General features: G+C 45.7%; 1 protein-coding gene across 1 annotated transcript in view; it reads left to right on the forward strand.

The window, feature by feature from the left end:
- TRABD2A (TraB domain containing 2A) overlaps positions 1-19,396 on the forward strand; it is a 95,098-nt gene extending 75,702 nt beyond the window's left edge. The window contains exons 5-7 of the mRNA XM_015423738.1: positions 3,766-3,856; positions 9,602-9,868; positions 19,062-19,396. Of these exons, the coding sequence (XP_015279224.1) occupies positions 3,766-3,856; positions 9,602-9,868; positions 19,062-19,260 (557 nt within the window). The 3' untranslated portion in view covers positions 19,261-19,396. The remainder of the gene's footprint in view (positions 1-3,765; positions 3,857-9,601; positions 9,869-19,061) is intronic.
- Positions 19,397-23,687: the final 4,291 nt, after the last annotated feature.

Below are 23,687 nucleotides of genomic sequence, written 5' to 3' on the forward strand. Positions count from 1 at the left end.
TATGTTGTCTAATTCGGGGAAGGCGGGAGATAAGTTACAGCACCAGGGTGTTGTGCGTTCTGTGTATATTCTCTCAGGTATTGCTTTAATGGGGGTTTTTTTGGGGGGGAAGCTGGTTTATAAGCACCTTGGTTCCGAAATGTTGCATGTCGTTATTTGAATAAAACAGCTCTAACGGGAATTGCCAGTTTGCCATGTTTAGTGGCGTGGAGACTTTCTCCCGGGTCAGACTGGTGCTCGGAGTTCGTGCTCTCCTCTTCAGGCCTGATGCCGATGTAACACTGGTTCTGTTTTAAATATAAACTAGAAATAAGGCCCGTTGTGGAAATAAATACAACGAGATCTAGAAAGAGGCTCTGGGAGAGTGCTCTGGCTTTGGGCAAACAGTGTCAGTCTGCTTTTAAAACATGAACCTGGGACCTGCACACCACCAGAATACAGCAGATTCCATATGCAACTGACATTCCAACTGCCTTGCGGGGGGGGGAGTTTGAGGTGTGGAATGGAGTGAAGTCCAATCAGCTTCCATATGCAAAAGACCAGGTTGTCGCAGCAGTTGTGGTGTGGGCGGGACCCGGGCTTTGCCTTCTGATTGGTGGCGATATATGCTGAGGAGCAGTGCCATCAGCCATACACTAAGGGAGTGCATTTTAGAATTAGAACTTTGGCACCCACTATTCAATTATATATAAAGGAGAGATAAAAGACTGAGAACCAGGCATGGGAGAACATTGATAGTTTCCTCCAGCTTTTACCTACTTAAAAGGCACGTCGGCACCAATGTTAACCATAGCCGAAGGTCTGCAACTTCCCTTTTAATCAGGATTTGTCAACCAAATCCTGGTCAAGTGAGGGCTTGAGGTAGCCTTAATCACTGCTAATGCTGGTGGTCGTCGTCTCTTATGGTGGGAGGGAAGAATGGATTCTCAGGAACAGCGTAGCTGTGAGAAGTCCCCCATAATTTTAACTACAGGAATTCCCCAAATGACTTTCTCTTCACATATCTGAAGAAGTGCACTGTGACTCACTGAAGCTTATATTGAAATAAATGTTGTTAGTCTTGATGATCCCACTAGACTTTAAAAAAAAATTGCTACAACAGTCTAATATGGCTACTCTGCATCATAGTTTATGAACTCCATTGAAGTGGCCATTGTTTTGTCTGCACTGGTACTCAGCAGGATCGTCTGACTTCTTTAGGTCATGTGTAGAGATGTAGAAAGTCTGGAAATGTTGAAGCCATGGTGGTGGTGGGGGGGAGATTTTTCCCATGGGAATGTGTGGAAAATTTGGAAAAAATTAAAATACACGTAATACCTGCAAACAAAAGTCCGCATGGTCGAAGCAATGGTATTCCCAGTAGTCATGTATGGCTGCGAGAGTTGGACTATAAGGAAGGCCGAGCGATGAAGAATAGATTCTTTTGAACTATGGTGCTGGAGAAGACTCTTGAGAGTCCCTTGGACTGCAAGAAGATCAAATCAGTCAGTCCTCAAAGAAATCAACCCTGACTGTTGCCTGGAAGGCCAGATAATGAAACTGAAGCTCAAATACTTTGGCCACCCAATGAGAAGGGAGCACTCACTGGAGAAGACCCTGATGCTGGGAAAGATTGAAGGTCAAAGAAGACGGGGACGGCAAAGGATGAGATGGTTAGACAGTGTCATCGATGCAACTAACATGAAACTGAGCCAACTTCAGAGGACGGCGGAAGACAGGAGGGCCTGGCATGAGAGAGCTGTAGGGCTTGAGTAGTAACAGTTAAGGAGTATTAGGTAGCTGTGTTAACTTTGTGACAAGACAAGGGGTTTTAAAATACATAACAGTGTTGACAGTTGAAAGGCCAAAAGAGAGTGGTATTTGTAAGATTGGTTCTGTCCCAGAGCGGTGGGTCGTCACATTGTCAAATAATGGAAGGAATTACTGAAATCCACAGTTTTATCAAGCAGAAGTGGCAGTGCTCACTGTTAAAGTAGCAGCACAGTTTTAAAAGGGGTGCTTATTCATTTAAGCATTTATATCCCACTTCCCCCCAGAAAGGACTCAGAATAGCTTACAGCATGGAAATACTTAAATAAACTAGAGCACAACAAACAAAACAAAACAAGCAGAACAAGTGTATCTCAGGCTGGTCCTGGAATCATTGGCTGGCTTGACTAAAGACAGGCGGCAGTCGAAGGCAGGCCCTTGTGCCTTGGACTATATCCAAGTGGGGTTGCCAATCTCCAGGTGGCACCTGGAGAACCCCCACTGTTGCAATTGCTCTCCAGACAACCAAGATCAGTTCCCCTAGAGAAAATGACTGCTTTGGAGGGTGGATTCTATGGCATTATACGCTGCTGAGGTCCCTCCCCTCCCTGACCCCTGCCTTCCCCAGGCTCCACCCCCCAAAATCTCCAGATATTTCCCACCCAGAGCTGGCAACCCTACGTCCAAGCTTTATAGGATACCTGAGACAGGAAGGGGAACAGCAGTCCTCATCCTAAAATCACTCACAGTGCAATCTGAACAGAGTTCTATCATTCTAACCCGGTCAAACGTGAATGGTATAACTCTGTTTAGGATTGCACTGTGAGTACGCTTTGTGTTCGGGGGGGGGGGGTTGAACCCAGGTCCAGCTCTGTAGCTACTGTGCTACCCTGGGATGGCTTTAATGCCCTATCCCTTTCCATGGCTCAACTGTAATTCTTAATCCAGAGCAAGCCTATGATCTCAGGAATCCGCCTGTCCTTTGAACTCAGAAAAGTGTTCTGCATCTGCAGTGGTCCTGGCGCAAGTGGAAATGCTAAAATGACACCTCGTTCTCTGTGCAAAGCGAAGGCATTTGCACCCCTGCTGTCTTTTCCCCGTGCACAAGACATGGCACATGGTATTTCTTCTGCTACAGTTTCCAAAGCAAATTAAATAAAAATCATGCAGAGCCATCTGTCGGACATTCCATTGCTCCATATGCCCATTGTTGTTTTGCTAAAAATTGTATTAAAGCGCCCTGTTGGCTGCAGCCGTTGTGCTGCTGCTGGCACAAGCAGAACCGCGCCAAGCACGTTTTCCTTTCTGTTCACATATTGCTGGATCCAACCCAGAATTTTTTGTAATGGGGGGGGAGGTATAGATGAAAGCACATGAGATAGTAGGAAATGTAAAATGAAGAATGGAAGTTCTCGTTGCTTTATCTAGGGCGGTAAGAATTATTTCACAAACTTCAGTGGAAATTACTTTATCTTAGTGGCTTTCAGACTTCGTAACATTCGGAGGAACCTTTTCCACACCCCTTTGTCCGGTGAGGGAATCTTGCACGTTATACTGAATTTAGGACTGTTTTTTTGGGGGGGTCACTTGTCTTTCAGGAAAACCTGTCTTCCCATAGTGACCCCCCTCCTAGACTTTGAGGAAGCTTCAGGATTCCCTGAAATATAGTTAGAAAATAACTACCTTATCCTTTGGAATTGAATTAAGGAATTTAAAGAAGGTTGAGCTTGCAAAATCTAATAATACACAGTATAACGAGTATTAGAAGGTTGAGCTTGCAAAATCTAATAATCCACAATATAACGACCAGTATTTCACTGTTGCTACACACCCATGGCCAAAACTGGAGTGGTGCTGTGGCTTGCATCCAGCTTGGTTTGGTCTGCTGCATATTTTTGCAAAATGCCAGCTTTTTCTTATTGATGTTTTTGCCTGCTTACCTGGACTGCTTGGAAAGTGGTTGTTTATGTGCATGGACTTACGTTGTTTGGGGTTTTTGTTTTTCCTTGTTCGTAGGTCATTTCATGGGCAACAACACAGTGACTGATGTTTTGAGGAGAGAAGGGTACGAGGTAGAACACACCCCTGCTGGACAAGCTGTGAACAGGTAATCTATGCATTTTCAGTCTCTCTGGTGCAGAAGAGAACATATAAGCATTTCACCCGAGATGTAACTATGAACCCTTCATTTGTATCTGGAATATATTTCGGCAGATTTGCATACCTGCTTATTTTACTGAATGTATTCTTCTTCCAGGAGCTGGTGGAATTAGTTGATTACTGTGAACAGCAGCTGAATGTGTGAACTAGGCTCATTGAAAACTCCGCATTTTACCCAACTTGGAATTCTGTTTGTGGCTGTGGTGGGGTGGAGAGAGGGAATCCCTAGGACTCACGATGACGTCATCGTGCCTGGCAGAAGTAGTGCAGGGAGCCTACCAATGCTCCCTCTAAGGTGTGGAGTCTTGTGAGCAAAAATTCTACTTTGTGAGCTGCTGGCATTGAAGATGTGAGCGAGTGATTTGGCTACGGCATACATTCGTTTGCTCTGGAGCCATCCTTCCGGAGCTAAGACAAAAATCTGTGATCCGGAGGCCAAAAAACTGTGAGTTAGCTCACACTCTAACTCAGCCTAGAGGGAACACTGGCACCTACTCTGCAGGGAAGCCCGTGGCGCATGTGTGGCCATGTACTGGGATGGGGATTCCTCCCAGGAGCAAAGGCTTGCAGTGAGGATGGGGCATGGCTGGGACAGAGTCAGTTCGTTGGGACAAGTAGATGCCCGTTGGACCTGAAAGGGGCTATAAGGCACAGTCTGCAGCTGGCAGAGCAGGAGAAGAATGCCCGTGACCCCCACACAAGGCATCCAAAGCCCAGAGGGCTATTTTGTTAGTTCTCTCTCTCTCTCTCCCCCCTTCTTAGTGTGGTGTTAGGTCTGTATTGGCGCTAGCCTCGTAACCAAGGTTCGCCAGCCTCCACACAGCTCCTGGCTTCTGCATAGGTTACAATCCTGCTCAACATTAATCATGTTTCGCACCAGCGCAGGTACGATGCTTTATGGTTTAAGTAGAGACCATGGGGGAAAGGGGGAGCAGGCAGTCTGCTGGGAAGGAATGGAATGTGCAGACCTGTGCCAGTCCCGGTTGTCTAACCATGGTGACACAACACTGAAAATGTTACGTTAGCATTGAACCAGTAAATCCCTAGCAGACTCTCGATCTTTGAACCACAATCAGGAAACTGGAAATTACAGGCCGATTGGACCGCTGTGGTTTGGCTGCAAGTGGGGCTTCCCTCCAGCGATGGAGGAGAGAAGCACACAATTGTGCGACCTGCTTCTGATCTCTTGATTGCACTTGAGAGGCAATTGTTACAGCAGTGTCCCAAGTGGAACGGAGCTCTGCCAGCTCAGATCAGGAGAAGCAGTTAGGTATTGGTCCTCCACGTTCCCACACGCAAAACGTAAGGGGATACTCCTCTACCATCTGTTGTTTCTTTCTGTAATATTCAAGGATGGAACGCACCTTGCTCTTTCTCCTCCTGGGATCCCAAACATTCTTCTGGAGTGAGTCACTGATCATTTACCCCTGTCTTAAATGGTCAGTGAATTGTAAGGTTGCATACTTGCACTTAAGCCTGGCCTAGGGCTCTTCCCCTGCTTCATTTTCTTTTAAAGGGGGGGGGGATGCCCCATGGATTACTCCTAAATCCACCTGTGATGTCCTGTGAGAGGCCGTTTCATTCCATCCCATGTATTTTTGCCTGCGTGTGTGTCTTTGATCAGCCAGTCTGACATTTGCTTTACATTCTCCTTCCTGAGTTCGGGTTCAGTGGGTAAGCTTGGCTGAGAATTAAAGGCATGAGGGCTCTTTTGCTTTACGTTTCCTCCCCTCCTGTAAAAATCAGCTTAGCATTAAGGGAAGAGGAAAATGTTCTGTTCTCTGATGATCTGCTTCTGCTGCTTCTGCTGCCTTGTGGCATACATTTCAGAAGGGAATGGATATGACTTTCCATAGCTTCATTTGGTTGCTTCCACATGGAGGTTTTGCTCCTATTTGGCACCCAAACTGGAACAGGAGGGGGTTTTTTGGGGGGGAGAATCCACGTGAAGTTGTCCCTTAACTGTCCACAGTCACATCTCTTTCCACCCCCCATTTTGCTCTGATCTTTTGGAAATATTGCAGTCAAGGTGCTTCTGCATGCTGTGTGAATAGGAAAGGCAAGTTTTTTTAGGGTCCTCACACACATGGGTGCCATTTTCCCTGCCTCCACCTCCCAGGGCTACCACTTTCCCCCTTGCACCGCTGAAGGGCTTTTCTGTGACTCTCCTGCCCCAAGTAGTAGCTGCTATTCTCACTATAGTATTGTAAAGCTGTAGTGCCATGGATCAAGTTCACCTGAATTCACAGTTTTCATTTTTAAAGAAAGCCTTCTGGAATGTGGCAACAGCTTGGTACAATATTTACGCTATAACAACAGCAATTACTGATTTTAAAAAACTTTTAAAAGCCCTCTTTTGGCATGGAGGGGGGAAGTGCGCGTGGAACTCTATAGTCCTCCACATCCAGCCAGCTGGGTGAACTTGGGTCTGTCACAAGTTCTCTCAGAGCTGTTCTCTCAAGAGCAGTTCTCTCAGAGCTCTCAGCCCCACCTACCTCACAGGGTGTCTGTTGTGGGGAGAGGAAGGGAAAGCGATAGTAAGCCACGCCGAGACTCCTTCGGGTAGTGAAGGGCGGGGTATAAAACTATAAAGTACTGAGGCTGATGCATGGAGAAGTGATTTCAGCTCATACTTTATTATGTACAGGATAGCTTGAGATGCTTAGTCTGGCCCAAGGCCGGCTTATATCCACATAGCAAACCACACCCCAAACACACACCCACAACCGTGATAGGCTATTTACAGTGTCCCCCAGTCCCATAGGTCCCTCCTTGGATCCTAGCCGTCTGATAGGTGCGCGCTAGGGTCCGTTTAGGCTATTGTCTTTGGAAGCGAAGCTTGGGCCCTTCGCATGGCCATGTGTGTGGCCCGACCATGTGCGCGGTCTCGCTGGGTACACAACAAAAACCAACTATTTTTCTTCTTCAGTTCTACTGTATGTGCATTTGCAAGAAGGATGACAGGGAAATGGAGAACCCCAGCTGAGCAGATGCAGCCGTTTCGCAAACCATGTCCAGAGAGAGAGAGAGAGAGAGAGAGAGAGATATGTGTATCCAAACATCCACAGACCTTGCAGAGCAGGATTTTCTCACTTTATCCTAGCATTGTTCAGTGGAACACCAAGAGTGTGGGGGTGGGGGTGGCTTTGCACAATGCCATGACATCACTTCAAGGTTTATACCTGGCAGTGACATCACAGCATCGCATGACACTCTAGGATTCCCCCAACTCTTTATCGGTGGAAGTCGCCACTCCCCATCAAAGTCATAAGTGCCAGTTTGGTGTAGAGGTTAAGTGTGCGGACTCTAATCTGGGAGAACCGGGTTTGATTCCCCACTCCTCCACTTGCACCTGCTGATGTGACCTTGGGTCAGTCACAAGCTCTGTCATCTTCGTCTTCTTCTTCTTCTTCGTCTTCTTCTATCTTTGGGACGGCGTTAACCGGCGACATGCCGTAGAATCCAGATCTCACCATGCTTGCTGCTGACCGCCATTCCAAGAACTTGGAAAGTTTTAAAAGCTAAATCTCCCTCTTAGCCCACACAGTGCATACGTCTAGTTGAGATAAGGATCTGGCAGTATAAAAAGAAATACTTTTTTTCTTCCTAAATTAAAATCGGAGACATGCTTTGCTGTTAACACCCCAAGTAGTTTTGTTTTAGAGGGTAGACAATAGGAAGAGATCTCTGTGCTCATTTGGAGCGTGGCCCCTCTGAGGGGGAGGTGATTCTGCTGTACGTCTGCATTGGATCATTCAATCACTTTCCATCATGGTGGTGTGCCCAGGCTGGAGTTATTATTGGCAACAAATATAGAACTCAGTAGCCTTAATGGAAAGTTTCCTTCTGGAGAGACCGTGCTGGCCTTTAAAGGTTAAAAGACTGCAACAGAGATGCTGCGGCTACAGTTTGTCTGGCTGATGGCTACATCATCTGCCTCTCTGCCTAGTGCAATGGGACCCTATTCTGCCTCACGGCAAGCAGTGGGAAGCCACCTCCCCACTGCCTGGCATAGCCTTACAGTTTTTCAAGCGAAGTGAGCATCTCCATGTTGTAATTTGTCCACCTTTCTTGAATGGGAATCCCCTGAGAAAAAAGTTTCTAGTCCTCACGGTCACAAAAAAAGAGATCAAAAACGTGTTATTCTAAAAGCTTTGAATGCTAAGGAGATCTGAGAATATTATCAGTTGATCAGGGAATAGGATTTTCCTATTCATTATGGTGACCTACCGTTTCTAATTCTCTCTTCTCCTTAAGTAAAGGCAAAGGTTCCCTTGCTCGAAAGCCGGTCGAATCCGACTCTAGGGTTGCGGTGCTCAACTCCGTTTCAAAGCCAAAAAGCCAGCGCTGTCCGAAGACATTTCTGTGGTCATGTGGCCGGCATGACTAAACACCAAGGCGCACGGAACGCTGTTACCTTCCCACTGAAGTGGTACCTATTTATCTACTTGCAATTTCTTGCTTTCGAACTGCTAGGCTGGCAGGAGCTGGAACTAGAGATGGGAGCTCACTCCGTCATGCGGCACACTCGGGTCTCGAACGGCTGAACTACCGACCTTCCACAGCCTGCAGTTCAACATCTTAACCAGTACCTGCTACAAAAAAAAAAGCAACAACAAAGCCCAGGGACATTTGAAAAAATTGTGCTGTTGAATTGATATAAAGCAGAAACTTTGAGCAGAGGAGTAAAAATATGCCCTGCTGGCATAATGCATTCTAGCTGCAAACATTGAGTTATCTCTCCCCTCCCCATAATGGTGACCCCTACAAGACTGTAAAATTTGCACTCTGACTCTTCAGAATGTTCACTCTACATAACCCATTCATGGAAAGTGAAAATGATTTATGCCTTTTGCTTTTGCTGCTTCACAATATTTAGCTCAGATTGTCTTTATTATACAGTACCAAGCACCCTCTCTGTATTTTTATAGCTAGCAATGAGCTATTTAAATTAAGCTTTAAAAGAAAAGCCATTCTAAGGCTTTGGATCCGGCGTTAAATTTCCACTAAAGGGAAGAGGGGGACGATTTTTCACTGATTTCCCCTTTCACCCTGCAGACCTCTGACTGCCTTCTGCCCATGCAGAAGCCAGTTTGGTGTAGTGGTTAAGTGTGCGGACTCTAATCTGGGAGAACCGGGTTTGATTCCCCACTCCTCCACTTGCACCTGCTGATGTGACCTTGGGTCAGTCACAAGCTCTGGCACAGCTGTCCTTGAAAAAGAGCAGTTTGTGTCAGAGTTCTCTCAGCCCCACCCACCTCACAGGGTGTCTGTTGTGGGGAGGGGAAGGGAAAGGACTTTGTAAGCCGCTCTGAGACTCCAAGTGAAGGGCGGGGTATAAATCCAATCTCTTCTTCTTCTTCTTCTTCTTCTGGTGCCCCCCAGGAGCAGCATTTTGGGGGTCGTTGTGGGTGGCAGCCAGAAGGGGGAAGCATGGAAGACTAAAAGAAATGTTTCCCATCAGTGGAGATTTACTGTAAGATGCAAGCCATTGTATAGGCAGATCATACTGTTGCAGTTTTAAAAACTTGTAGTGTTTCTGGTGAGGTGAGAAGTTTGTTTTATAGTCCAAATGAATACACATAGTCTACCACTTCTGTTCATTTATGGATCTGGGAAACGCCCGCCCGCCTGCCTGCCTGCCTTCTCACTCATCCTTTTCGATGGTGTTTTTGTTTTCCCCCTCTCCCAGCGGGAAGAATCAAAAGGCTCTGTCTGCCCTCTCTTCATCTTCCCCAGAATATGCTTCCTACATCATCTCCCAGGAGCTCCACCCTTCCCGACAGCATCCGCAGAAGGAGGAGGAGGAGGAAGAGCTGCTGCCTCACTTGCTGCTGCCTGAAAGTATCGACTTGCTGGAGAAAGTGGACAGGAAATACAAGAAGAAAAAGAAGAAGCAGCAGCAGAAAAAGCAGCGCTTGCGCCAGTTCAATGACCTCTGGGTACGCATCGAGGAAAGGTAATGAGATGGTGGAGGCAGAATGTAACGCACTTGTGCATTGAGGCTAGGTACGCTGCTGGTGGAGGTGGACTGTAGTGAGCCTGTGCATTGAGGCTAGTCAAGCTGCTGTCCCATTCTCCCCCCCACATCACATGACAGGGCTCGGATGACATCAGTATAGTTGTATGACATGCACAATTCATCAGGGGATGCTTCTTACTGTAGCCAACACTGCAATATTGCTGCGTCTGTGACGATTACTCAGAGCTTATGTAATGGAGCGGTTGTATATGACCCATGGGTTTGGGGGAGCAGGCTTTGGGTCCCTGATTCAAATCGCAGCTTAGTCCTGAATTTTTAAGCAATTCACTGTCAATCTCTCTCTCCCCCACCCCCCAATCTGCAATATGGGAGATCATAACATGAACTATTAGGGCAAGATGGGAAGTTTAAAAAAAACAACCCTATTATTTATTAATTATTAAGTTCACCGAAAAAGAGTGATCCAAAAGTAAAATAAATATAATATTATTGACTGGTAGGTCAATGTTCTGGAGTGGGTGTGCAGCCCCCAGTCAGCGGTGTCTGTAGTTTAGTAAAACTGTGCTGTATCTTTAAGACTCGATGCTCCTGGGAATTGTAGTTTGAAGTTAGAGGTCCCAGACGCTTACCTCTGACTGGCTCATTAAGGGCAATTTCCTGACTTTCTGGTTCTTTTCCGGGGGTTTTTTTGTTCATCAACCCTTACGCAGGCCAGCAAACATCCCCATTTGAGAGCACTTATCTCCGGCAGCAATCTGGTTGAGGGAGGGGGGCCGATGCAGGCTTCACCTCCTTGGGCTTCAGCTGATGGGCTGCAGGGCCAGCTTGGGTAGCAGCAGTAGAGGGTGGGCTCCCAGAGAGGCACTGCCGCCCCTTTGGCTCCCTTGGTCGCCTGGCCACCTTCCCTCCCCAGGAGTGCCCAAACCTGGTGGCTGAAGCTCTACTCTTTGTTGCTTGCAGTCCTGGAAATGGCTGGGACAGGTCTTGTAGCGGGGTACATGGTTATTGGCACGGCGGCTTCCCTCAGTGTCTTTTCCCGGCGGTCCTAGCAGCAGCAGGGACAGTTATTGCCTTAGCAGCTTCCCTCGCGGCTCCAGCAGCTTTTCACGTGCTTCCTGTAAGTTCATTCTCTGTGCATGTGCAGAGCAAGCAGTTTTACTTTTGGGGGGATTTAAGTATCCCCGTATTCTTTTTTAAACATTTTAGATTTTCTGCAAACCTGGTGAGTGCCCCAAGTTTGCTGAAAGACCTATTTACCCTCCAAGTGTCCCAGATCGTGGGAAATAAGTATCCACACACAGGGGGACCCTTGGCTATTAGATATATAGATAGATTACAAAATATGGAAGTATGTCTGTTAAGTGGATTTTACAGAGTGAGCAATAAACATTTCATTGTGATGGGGCACAAAATAAGACAGCAGCTTATTTTTGTAAATTTCCCCCCTGTGATTTCAGCAGAAACTATAATGGGATGCTCTTGCTATTAGTAGTAGCAGTGCACCCTCTTTTAATGCTTTGTCATATCAGAGTTGACATGCAGTAAACACCAATTAATGTCAAGCCCTTATACTTATTTGTGAAGGTCCAGGTGTTTTTGTTTATTTATTAAAATATTTATATCCCACCTTTCCTTGTGGCTCAAGGTGGCTTACAAACCATGAACTAAGAACCAACAGAATAAACTAAAACCCCAAAGAACTCCCTTCTCTCCCAATAAATATACCTGCAGTCAATACTACAGGTAGGGATCTGTGTCAAACCTGCTCTGCTTTACATCTGTTCCTTGAATAGCTCTGAGCAATGAACAATAAACGGGCTAGCGGCTGACTTCTGGCAGCTACACCGTGAGTTTCGCTATGTTGCTTGGGTCTGGCTCCTCTATAAATGCGTCTGCCGTCAGGTTTGTTCTTTGGTTTGACTTGCCAGCTGGATTCTTTCCACTAGCATGGGAGTCTCCTGTGGGGGCTTTTAGCTATGGAGAGGTAAAGGGGCTAAAAAGGGATTGCCTACAAATTTCCCAGAGTGGGTTTTGTTGGGGCGGGAGGGGGGAGAGATTAATGCACTTGGCCAACGCACAGCTGAAAGAGAGCATGGCAGCCGGATGGTATTAGAATAATGGATATTAATATGCTTTTTATTATGTTGGTTGGCGTGTGTGCTTCCTTCACCTGGAATGTGTAACAATGGTTTCTAGCAAGCGGCGTAGAGCTAAGGGAGAGCTTTGAAAGGATGTGAGCTTCCCACTTCAGCTCTGCTTTCTGTGCAAGGAGACTTCTGTGCGTGTGAGAGAGGCTGTTCCCTTACCCTTTTTGTTGCACACGTGTCGGTGGCGTCTGGTTCTAATTTTGCTGGCCTCGCCTTGCTTTTTTGCTCTCTCCATTTTCCATATCTCGTTTCACTAAATCCGTTTAGTCTTGGTAGCCTGTATCTGTAATATGGAGGCTTCACAATGTGGAGAGAAGAAGAGAAGGGAAGGGGTTGAGGCAGGTGGGATGAAGAGCTTGTGATGTCCATGTTGTGCTGGTAAATATGTTTAGTCTAGATATCCTCCTGCTTCGTGTGGAAGAGCTCAGTGGTAAAAAAAAATGAATGGGGATAGACTGCTGGCATGTGAGTCGTGCCTTGTGCGGTACCGGTATTCCTCCCAATCACTGATGCATTCCCTTAATGCTAAAATTGGTGGACAAAATTGAAAATTATATTAATGGTGAAAACAATACATACATGTATAGAACATACAACAATGTTACAATGAATTATTCAATAAAGTATTCCAAATATTCAATGGTATTCTGTATTCAAATTATTCAATAAAGTATTCAGTATTCAACGAAGATTCCAGATTATGAGCTTCGTTTCGGGTATCATCTTCAAGAATATACTGCTATTTTACTTTTTTTTTTTTTCCTGGTTTGGATTTTTATTTTATAACAACAACCAATAAACAAACACTAACCAAGACAAAAACAAATCTATAAAACAGGAGAATCTAACTATTAAGTATCTCTAAAGTTTTTTCTAAACACAAATAAGTTTCTACACTTTATAATGTTATTTTAAAGTTTTGCACATATTACTATCAGCATCCTTATTATGTTCTTTGTATTTTCTGCTTCGGTTGTATACAAAGTTCATTTAATATATTCTTTAATCAATCTGTAAAATCTTGACCACGTATTTTCAAAATTTTCTTCTTTTTGTCCTTTCAAAAGTATAGTCAATGTGTCCATCTCAGCCATTTCCAATAGCTTATTTATTATTTCTTCTTTTACATTTTTCATAAACATCAGTAACAGTGAGGTTCCTTCAACCAATTTTCAAGATTCCATTCAGAACGTTTCAAAATAGTACAAAGTTTCAGTATTTCTAATAACAGGCACCCAGTCACAGTTTACAAGAAAACCACTCTATAACGTTGCTAAGCTGGCTATAGAGTGGTTTTCTTGTAAACTGTGACTGGGTGTCAGTTATTAGAAATACTGAAACTTTATACTATTTTGAAATGTTCTGAATGGAATCTTGAAAACCGAAAAACAGTGAAACCTCACTGTTACTGATGTTTATGAAAAATGTAAACTAGCAGTATATTCTTGAAGAAGATACCCGAAACGAAGCTCATAATCCAGAACGTTCATTGAATACTGAATACTTTATGGAATAATTTGAATACAGAATACAATTGAATATTTGGAATATTTTATTGAATAATTCATTGTAGCATGTATATATTGTGTTCACTATTAATATAATTTTCCATTTTGTCCACCAATTTTAGCGTCTTAGATGCACAGCTTTTCCTATTGATTATCTAATATTGCTGTGTGATCTTTTTTGTTGTTTGGCATTCCCTGAGTGCTGCCAGGGGAAGAATACTTTTCTCAATGGGGAGGCAGAAGGGCTCAGGCTGTGATCACAAACTGTGAGGATCATTGTGGAGCACTGGCTAGAGGGTCATCCCGGGATCTAGGAGACCCAGCTTCAAATCCCAGTGCTGCCATGGCAGCTCACAGAGTGGTCCTGGACCAGTCACTCACCCTCTTGTGGCCTAACCTGCCTTATAGGGTTGCAGCTGTTAAGATACAGTGGAGGAGGGGATAACAATGTGTAAGCCTCTTTGGATCCCCATCAATGGTATGGGCTATTTGGGAAAGTCTGAACTGGAATCCCCCCCCCCCGATTCAAATTTAAATAAATTATTTAAATTTCTGAAATACTGATTTAAATTATTGTCATGAAATTTAAATAGCATTAGCAAAAGAAGGCAAATACACCATGTGCACACAAACCTGAGCCATGTACAAGCAGTGGGGTTTGCCCGTGCTTCATATCTGACGTTTAGCCCATCTTATACGATTGATTTGTTGAATACCAGCCCTGACAACTATTGATAGACTGTATTTACGTAATGTGTTTTCTGCCCCATAACACTTATGGGGAGGATCCTTTGAGTTAGAATGTGTTGTTTGTAATCTCCACCCCCATGTTTGAGGAAGGGGACATGGCTCAGTGGTGGAACATCTGCTTGGGATGCAGAAGGTCCTCTTCAATCCCCAGCATTTCCACCTAAAAGGATTGAGTAAGAGATGATGCAAAAGACCCCCGCCTAAGACTCCAGTGAACCACTGTCCATCTGAATACTGACCTTGATGGACCCAGTGGTCTGATTAGGTATAAGGCAGCTTCTGTGTTCGTGTTGTTTCCAAGATGACTTCTTTACTTTCTGCCACAGGTGAACAGCTGTTGTTTGCTCACTTCTCTGGGGAAAAGTAAAATGGAACCCGGGGTATGGTTTCAATGGCCACAGAATCCACCTGTCGTCACCAATGAAGTTTGCTAAATTTCATTGGGTGGAGAATTCTGCAAGAGGTTAGAATGGGTTTCTGCAAAAGTGCACACACAGGCAGTATTGCAGGAGTATGAAGGAGGATTTATGTTCTTTTGCCATGCGCCTCCACTGTGCGCTCCCCTGCGGCCCTAAGCCACATACAGAGCCTTCCTCCCTGCACGTAGCCTCATGTAACTGCAACAGGAACCTGGCCAGTTATTAATTTTTTTTTACCTTAAGCCAATTTCTGTATCAGGGTTAAGTAGATGGCAGTTATATATAACAGAGTTTTTATGTAGTCAGGGCAGAAAGAATCTGAGGTTAACTGCATTAATCCAAATGTTGCTGCCATGAAGCTATTTCTGGATGTTCTTTGCATCACTGTTGGTTTTTTATTTCATGGCCTTTTGTGCTTTTCCCCACATGTCGTTTGGCTTTTTTGAAAACAGGGTCAAAAAAATAGATGAAGATTCCTCTGTAGAAAGACTTCACTGGTGCATTGAAGGCCATACTGTACATTTTTCTCCCTGAACTGCTAGTTTTCTACAAGGAGGGATATTTTTATGTGGAAAAACTTCATAATCATGGGAGCCCCTACCTGTAGTCTGAATCATTATAGTTCTGATTCAGGTTAACCACCTTGGTGAGAACTAAGTCTAAGAGACTGAGTTATAAACTGGGAAGCTCCTGGTACAAATTTCACCCCTGCCTTGAACCTGCTGGTTGACAACAGGCATGCCTTCGTAGCTTTGTTCCCTCAGAAAATAGCTGACTGAAAGATTTCCATCAGTACAGTGTAACTTTTCCACCTTCCCACTCCTGCTGCAGTCCAAAAGGTTCACCAAACTGCTGCTGCTGGGAGACGGCCCCCCCCCACCAGGAACAGCATGAGGGGAGGGAGTTAGAACTGCTTTGGGAAGAGGAATCAGCAAAAATTGCCCTCTCCACATGCCTGAATCCATGGGTTCCAACCCATTAGACTTCTGCCACTGCCCCCTTGTGGGCGATCTCCGGCTTTTTTTTTTAACATTCACTTTATAGTGTTATAGCGCTATAATGGAATCGCATTATATCAATCCAATTGGAATGCATGAAGTGTTTTGTTATACTGCTATAGAGCTATATAACGTTAAAAAAAAAGCCGGAGATCGCCCACACGGGCGAAAAACGGTGGGGGAAAAGCGGGAAAAAGCGGTGCAGTCTGAAATGGCAAACTGCTTCAGATCCAGCTCTTTACTGGAAGGGGAAAGCCCTGTGTGAAATGGCAGCCCTGTACCGGTTCACTTTAAAACGGATCATTACCGGCTTGAAACCAGGTGAAACTGGGTAATGTGAAATTCCTCATCATCTTTCTATGCCCCCTCCCCCATATTATTGGGTGCTGCTAGTGGAGATTAGCCAACACTCAGCATGATGAAACTTGGAGATGGGGGAAGTACTTAAGGAGAGCCTTGTTTTGTCAGACCAAAGGCCCCTCTATTCCCACATCCTGTTTCTCACAGTGGCCAACTGGATGACTCCAGGAAATCCACAAGTAGGGCATGAGGACCGAAGTGGCCCCCTGCTGTTTCTACCACAGCCTCAAGAGCTCTTTCCTGGTCACCTGTTGCTATTTCAGACTCCCATCGGGGTCTCATTTGTTTGACTGGGGGGGCTCCTTTGTACTTCCGTTTACACTGAATTTCATCAGTCTTCATTTGCTGTGTTGTTGCTTGTTCAACCAATTGGGAAATATGGGGGGGGGGCCTCTTCGCAGTATGATTTGGCTTTCACCAGAATATTTGGTATTGTTGTATACGAGACTCAGGCAGCAGGTGAACAGTGATAACAGCTTTATTAACGAAGTCAGAAGAAATCAGAACGAGACAAAAACATACAGCGACAGGCTCTCTTTTAAACAGTCCGGGCTTGGGTAGCCACGCCCACATGTCAGCTAACAACCAATAACTATTTACAGATAAGGTCCAATCAGAGTGTTTCCCTCCAGCTCATTACACAGCTCTGATTGGTCTATTTACAATCCTTGGTTCAGACTCAAGCTTAACATAGATTTCCATACATAACAGGCGTCATCTGTAAGCTTGGCTGCTGCTTTATCTCCAAGTCCAGACCGTTTGTGAACACATTAAATAGTGCTGATCCCAATACCAATTCTTGTGGAACCCCACTGCCTACATCTCTCCATTGAGAGAACTGTCCATTTACTCCTACTTTTCACTTTCTGTTCTGTTACAAATCCACAAGAGGGACCTCTCCTTTTATCCCATGACTTCAGTGATTCCTCTGGAACTTTGGTGAGGGACTTTATCAAATGGCTTTAGGAATAGAATGTCCATTGTATCAATCCATGTATTAACATTCTCAAAAGCTGATGAGGGAAAGGCTTTACTTTACAAAAAGCATGGTGATCAGCAGATGCAGTGCCAGCAAAGATCTGCACAAAGCATTATCATACTGGCCATTTTATTTTCATTTCTTTTCCTTTCCCTGGTGAAGAATTTCAGGGCCTTTTAAAATTAAGGATTTATTTATTTTTTGGTTTAAAGGCTCAGATTTTATTTAAAATGTATGAAGCTGGTTTTTAAGTTTGTTGTTGCAGGGAAGGGGAGAGACACAGGATTTTAGGGCCTGGGTACTTAGCTTGCTCTGTCCCCTTACCTTTTTGCTGATGCTTTGATCCTGGGCCCGTGAGGATGCTTTTGCACAAGCTGCCACTCAGTATAGGCCTGTGGCAAACGCTCCCCAAATTCTGTTACAGCCAATTAGGGAAAAGAGAGCCCAGCGATACAAAAGGGTTTGTGACTCGGCTACAAAGGATTGCACAAGGCTACAATTAGGAGCGATTAGAGCAGGTGATTGAACATGAGTGGTGATTAAAAGGGATTGAACGTCACTTGGGCTTCTCCCCAGGGAGCAGAGCAGTGTGACCTCCTTTAAGCCTGGCTAAATCTACACTTTGCTAAAACCCACAATTTAACCCTTCTCACTATTAAAAAAAAAATACACCGGGGTGCTTAGCTCCCCCGCCCTCCCTCCCAAGACAAGCGTATGTCTAGATTTAGTTGATCAGGTTTAACTGCTACAGCAGAGCTGAATGTTGGTACAGAATTACCTCCTCACCAGTCAGCATTCAAATCCCTTGGTATGACTTAAAGTAATGTAAAAGTTATTTACATTTTCTTTGACCAGGTGCTTAAGAGCATAATCCTACACTGAGTTGCTTCAGTCTGAAGTTAACGGCCTTTGACTGGAGTAACTATGTACAGGATTGTGCTGTAAGTCACTCGGCTTCCTTACCCTTTTCTCCTTTATTCCCCCCCCCCCATTTATTTAGACTTTACCTGCTGCTTCTCCAGAGGCCTGCTCAAAGCAGCTCACGACTCAAACAATACGATAAAAGCAAACGAACTGTTAAAAACAAGCCAGAGCATTAAAACAAATGCTGCAAAACCTAATGTGATATAAAATGGTCCTCAATATAAAATGGTCCTCAGTCTAGAAGCAGGCCATATAGTACAGCTGAAAAGATGGAGCCTCAGCCTAGCAGCTGAAAGAGAGTAAGACAGGTGCCAGGTGAATGCCCTCATGGGGGAGGGCATTCCAAAGGTGTGCCACCACTGGGGGGGGGGACACTTGTCTCTGGTTACCACCTGCCTCACCTCTGGAGGTGAGAACATAGAGAGTAAGACTAGAGTGGAGGACCTTAACTGACATTAGCTTTCTGAAGTGGTTTTACTATACATTATGAAAAAGAAAGCAGATAACTCACCCCAGGGCTGCCACTTTCAGCAGAGGTCATTTCCTGCAGGAGCGCACAGGAGCGGAGCTCCGGCAGTAAAGAGCCCAGGGGGCGGGCACACGCAACAAGCCCCACCCCCTGCTCCCAGCAGCCCTCAGTCAGAGCAAGAAGCAGCCAGGTAAGTTGCAGAGCTCCCCCCGGTCCAAAATAGTCCAGTGGCACCTTTAAGACCCAGTTTTATTCAGGTACAAGCTCTCCCTCCTCTGCAGGGACAGATCTGCACGTTCCGCCCCCCCCCCCAATAGGTAGCAATCCAAAACAGTCCAGTGGAGCAGTGGGTGTTGCCTTCTGACACCCTTCCGGTGATGTCAGGGAGTGTGGCACATACAAATAAGTTATACTAATGAGTTATGCTAATGAGCTCCTGCACCTCTTTTTCTACGAAATGACCCCTGAGCAGAAGTCCTGCGTCTTGTAACATGTACTTCCTGATATAGACATACTTCATACCTTTCAGATATTTAACCTGCTTTACTGTGCTCCTTTCTCCTTTGTGAATAACATCTGATTACAGTTGCTGTGTTTCTCTCTTCTGCCTTTCAGTGCCACTGATCCACCTCCTCGAATCCGAATAATTAATGGATACATTACTGTGGAGCCCCAGCCACGGGGACACGGGCGTTCCAGTCACATCCAGACAGATACCAGCTTCTCCAGTGGTCTATTTCCGTCCCTCCACACTTTAGCATTGACTTTGGTGCTGCCTACGTTGATGATGCTGGTGCTGGAGTGTATCTTCTAAGCAGAACTTCACATTCCTTGGTGAAAGGATGCTGAGGGGAAAACGAGGACTTTTGTGAATGGGAGGTCATCTGTGGGAATTTTCTTTTTAAAAAAGGGCTCATCCTTTTCCTGAATCTGGACCATTAACATGATTAACTGGCTTGACCATGCCCAAGACAGGAGAAGATATTTTTAATGAAAGCCATTATTTATCCTTCTCTTGCAGAAGAATTATTTCATGTTATCCCATAATGCTTTTGGGAGATATATATGTAACATAGTTGCTGTTTTGTTTTTAGCTGTATGAAACTGACTTGAAGATGGTTTTGTTTGGGGGTTGGTTTGTGGTTTCTGCTTTTGTCTCTTTGAGCACCACTAAAGCTGTGGCGACTTGAGTTTGGAAAGAGCATTTTGGTTGCAATTGTACTGCCTGGAATACGGATGCAATCATGTTGTTGTTCCACGTCTTTTCTTCTGCTTCCTGCCACACTCCAATGGAAGAGTTACCTACCGCTCGCTGGCCTTCTTTCCCTGCTTTACCAGTAGCCCCACACAACCCAGAAATGTAGCCACTGAGGCATTTCCCATCTGTTTTTTTCAAGAAAAGCTTCACCTGTTAAATATTGTTGTATTAGGCTTCTGGTAAAGATGCAGGGCTGGAGGGGGAAAGAAACACTGGCCCTACCCCTCAAGGTTTGACAGCTCAAAATTTTCCTACTTTCTCCAGCTGGTTTACTGAAAGGTATTGACAACTGTTTGGAAGCCTTTTTGCAATAAAGTGCTGTTTTGTATTTTTATCATACTCAAAAAGGGTGGCTAGATCCTTGCCTGAAGATGGTGCCTGTGCCTTAAATGCTTTCAGACTGCTGTTGCCTCTCTTGATCTGCTCCTCTTCCGGGTCACTTGCCCGTTCTGCTTCCTTCTCCTTTGGTCTGTAGGGCCCCAGTCTTGCCCTGTTGCAGGTGAAGGAGGCGAACGGAAGGAGGGACAAGTGGTCATACTGGGGAAGCAGATGCTGTGAGTGTGTTCCTTTTCTACCCTTGGAGAATTAAGTCTTGGCAACTGTATCATTCAAACAGTGATGGTGGGCGGGTGGGATCCAGCTACTCTTTGCTTCTTATCTCCGACAGGTAATTTTTGTCCCAAACTGGTAAAACGAAATGAATTGGTAATTGCATAAAGGCCTCTGCTTGGCTGCTGTCCGAAATGAAAGGCTGGGATAGGTTGGACTTGGTCTGATCGGTTCTTACCTAGTACGAGAAACAATTAGCACAGAAGGCAGCTAGGATGACCAGACTGAAGAGTGCATAGGACTTATTACCGGTAAGAGTCAGGTAGGAGAAGGGATTTTAGTAGGTCCTGCTTTTCTCAACTTCTCCTGACCACCTGCACCTATCCGAATCCCTTCTTTCTAGGCAGGTGTGGAAAGTACAGGCTCCCTGTCCTCCTCGGTTGCTAGTCACTCTAAAGTTTTTACTGTAAAGGTATTACACCCCTTAGAGTACCATGTGCCAGTGTACTTTCAGGGGAACATGTGAATCCAAATAGTAAAATCTGTGTAGTTAACTCTTCTTACAAACAATCCGTTTTGGTGATATTACATAGCACAATATATTCTAGATTCCTGGGATTTATTTTAAGGCTTTTAAAAAAAAAGTTAGCTGCCAGCTAACTTAAACCAAATAAAGACACTTTCTGAGACTGCGCCTCCATCCAACCAAATTTTAGCTCCTCAGAACTGACATCCTTCAAATGCAAGGCTGCATCACTTTAAGCTGGTTTAGCAGTCCTTTCCCCCCAGTTGCAATGGAAACCAAAGGCAGTGAAGAAATTCCAAGAGAGAATTCTGTGTACACTTCCTGCAAATGATCATTTTTGAGATTCTTAAGGAGAAAAAACAGTGACCCTTTGCAGAACACGCAGGTTGGATCTGGGATCCCCACCCTGTGTCAGACATAATGCTATCACATGTGAATTGCAGGTTCTCTATTCCCACATGTGTGGTACCTTGTTAGGGTCAGGACCATGGCACACACGGAGAAGGGACTTCAGCCTTCCTGTCTGCACCATTTTGCCAACCAGAAACAGTCCCGGAGGTCACTGTTTGAAGTAAGCTACATGTTTTCCCCAACTGGCCCAATAGTGCCCCCTCGGGCTGTTTCATGTTGGGGAAATGGAGCCGGAAAGGAGACTAAAGCCCTTTCTCCACATGCACACTGCATGCTCAGAAATTGAGGCAAACCCACAAATCATGTGTGACTGCGTTACCTCTGACCCAGGGTGGGGACCCAGGCCCAACTTGTGCACTCTGCAATGCGTGAAGAAGTGGCTTACCTGTCTCCCCTGCATGTGCCCTCTGAATCCTCTTTCCTACGTCCCACTTTGTATTATCTCAACAAATGCAGATTTCACACTTGCTGGGATACTTTGCCATATGTCAACGGTTAGATGGTTTTGTAGGCCAGAATTATTACTGAATCTTGGTTACTTGTCTACATTAGCTGGGTGAAACTCAAAAGCATTGACCGGTTCACAGAGCTGTTTAGTAAGAGGCATCTGATAACCTGTTGAGGTATGAAACCACAGTGAGATCAACTAGGGATGCTTTTAATCACGTCTTAAAACTCCTGGATGTGTATTTTTGTCAGGGGATCCTGCTAGAAATACAAAAGCGGGACAAAAGAGGAGGCCCTTTCCACTGGATCACTAGCTCATGTGCCAGCCATCATAAGAACATAAGAAGAGCCCTTCTGGATCAGACCAGTGGTCCATCAAGTCCACCATCCTGTCTCACACAGTAGCTAACAGGTTCCTCTGGAGATCCAACAACAGGGTATAGAGGCCAAGGCTTTCCGCTGATGTTGCCTCCCAGCACTGGTATTCAGAGGTTTGCTGCCTCTGAATATGGAGGTTCCCCTCAGTCACCATGGCTAGTAGCCACTGGTACATGCCTCAACCGGCAGCCAGTCACTCTCAGGAAATGTGGGAGGTGGTTCTTCTGTTAGCTTGTCTTGACCAATTTGTATTTTATATTTCTTATGTTTGTCCCTTGGAGATTTACTCTGTTGCAAAGAAAGGCAGAATATAAATATAAGGGGTCTAAGAAATGCTTTCTGTGGATCAGCTTTTTTTGGTGCAAAAGTGCGTTTGTTGGGCTTGTGTCTCAGTACATAGTGTGTGAGAGAGTGTGTCACGCACGTGGCTTTGTTTATCAGATGGGAAGTTCTGGATTAAAATATCACTTTTTTCTACATGCCCTATCACGAACCATGATGCTCTGGGTCTCAGCCTCTGCCGGGTGCAGTCTGCAGTCCATAAATCATCCTACTGGCCTGCTTTACAAGGGTATTGAAAAAGTTGTTGCAATGTATGTGAAAAATTCAGAAGAACTGAAATGGACTACATGAATGCCAAGTACTGTTATCACTGGTTATCTCCACAGACCAAGTTACGATATGCATGCATATCGGCTATGAAAGGTGCAAATGTGTATTGCTCGCTATTATGCCCTTTGAAATAAACATAAGCAGGCATTCATAATGTACTTGTGTATATATTTAAGGAACAAAAGATATATATGGGTCCTTCTCAATTGACATGGGCACCTCGCATTTTGTACTTTGTGATCTATAATTGAGTAACACAACAAACTAGAAACCTTCCTGGGGGTAGGCCAAGGCAATTGACAGATAATTGTCTCTAAGAAGACTCTGGCCAGGGCCGGTTCATCATAGACAATTTTTAGGCAGCGGCCTAGAGTGGCCCCTTAAGAGGGGACACCCCCTGGCCTGCTGCCCCGCCCCTCCCTCACCTAAACAGGGTAGTAAATCATGGGCCGCCGCCCACCTTTCCGGGAGGGCGACCTGTTTGCCCAAGGGGAGCTGAAGGCACTGTGGGGAGCAGCCTGGAGCCGGCCCTGCCTCTGGCCGGCGGTGGGGGCGTTTCGCTTCACAATCGCAGTCCGCCCTCTCACCCCTATGCCTCTGGCCAGCCGGCAGGGGGGGACTCCTGGTGTGCCTGCCTTCGCCGCCTTATTCCACTGGTCGGTGGGACCCAGGGTGCCTGCGCTCTGCCCGCCACTGCCGCCCTGGGCTCTACCTGCACCGCCTCCCTCCACCTGCCGAGCCGGCCCTAACGCCCTGCCCCTCCAGGGCTCCGCTGGAGCCAGTCCCGCTGGCCAGTCTCCAAGCAGGGCCCCGAGCCAGGCCAGGCAGAATCGCCGGAACAACCCCGGCCAGCAGGAATGGGGACGGGGGTGGTGAAGGCCGGGTTGGGCACATGCAACAGGCGCTGGCGACTCCTCGCGGCCAAGGAGCAGCTTTCCAGAACAGAGGGCTTAGGGTTGCCAGCCTGCAGGTGGGACCTGGAGACACCCCCCCGGCATTACAGAGATCTGGTCCCCTTGAGGAAAGGCATGCATTGGACTCGACTGAGCTGCCTCCTCCC

Source organism: Gekko japonicus, unplaced genomic scaffold, assembly GCF_001447785.1.
Source record: "Gekko japonicus isolate JY-2015 unplaced genomic scaffold, Gekko_japonicus_V1.1 scaffold48, whole genome shotgun sequence".
Classification (NCBI taxonomy): domain Eukaryota; kingdom Metazoa; phylum Chordata; class Lepidosauria; order Squamata; family Gekkonidae; genus Gekko; species Gekko japonicus.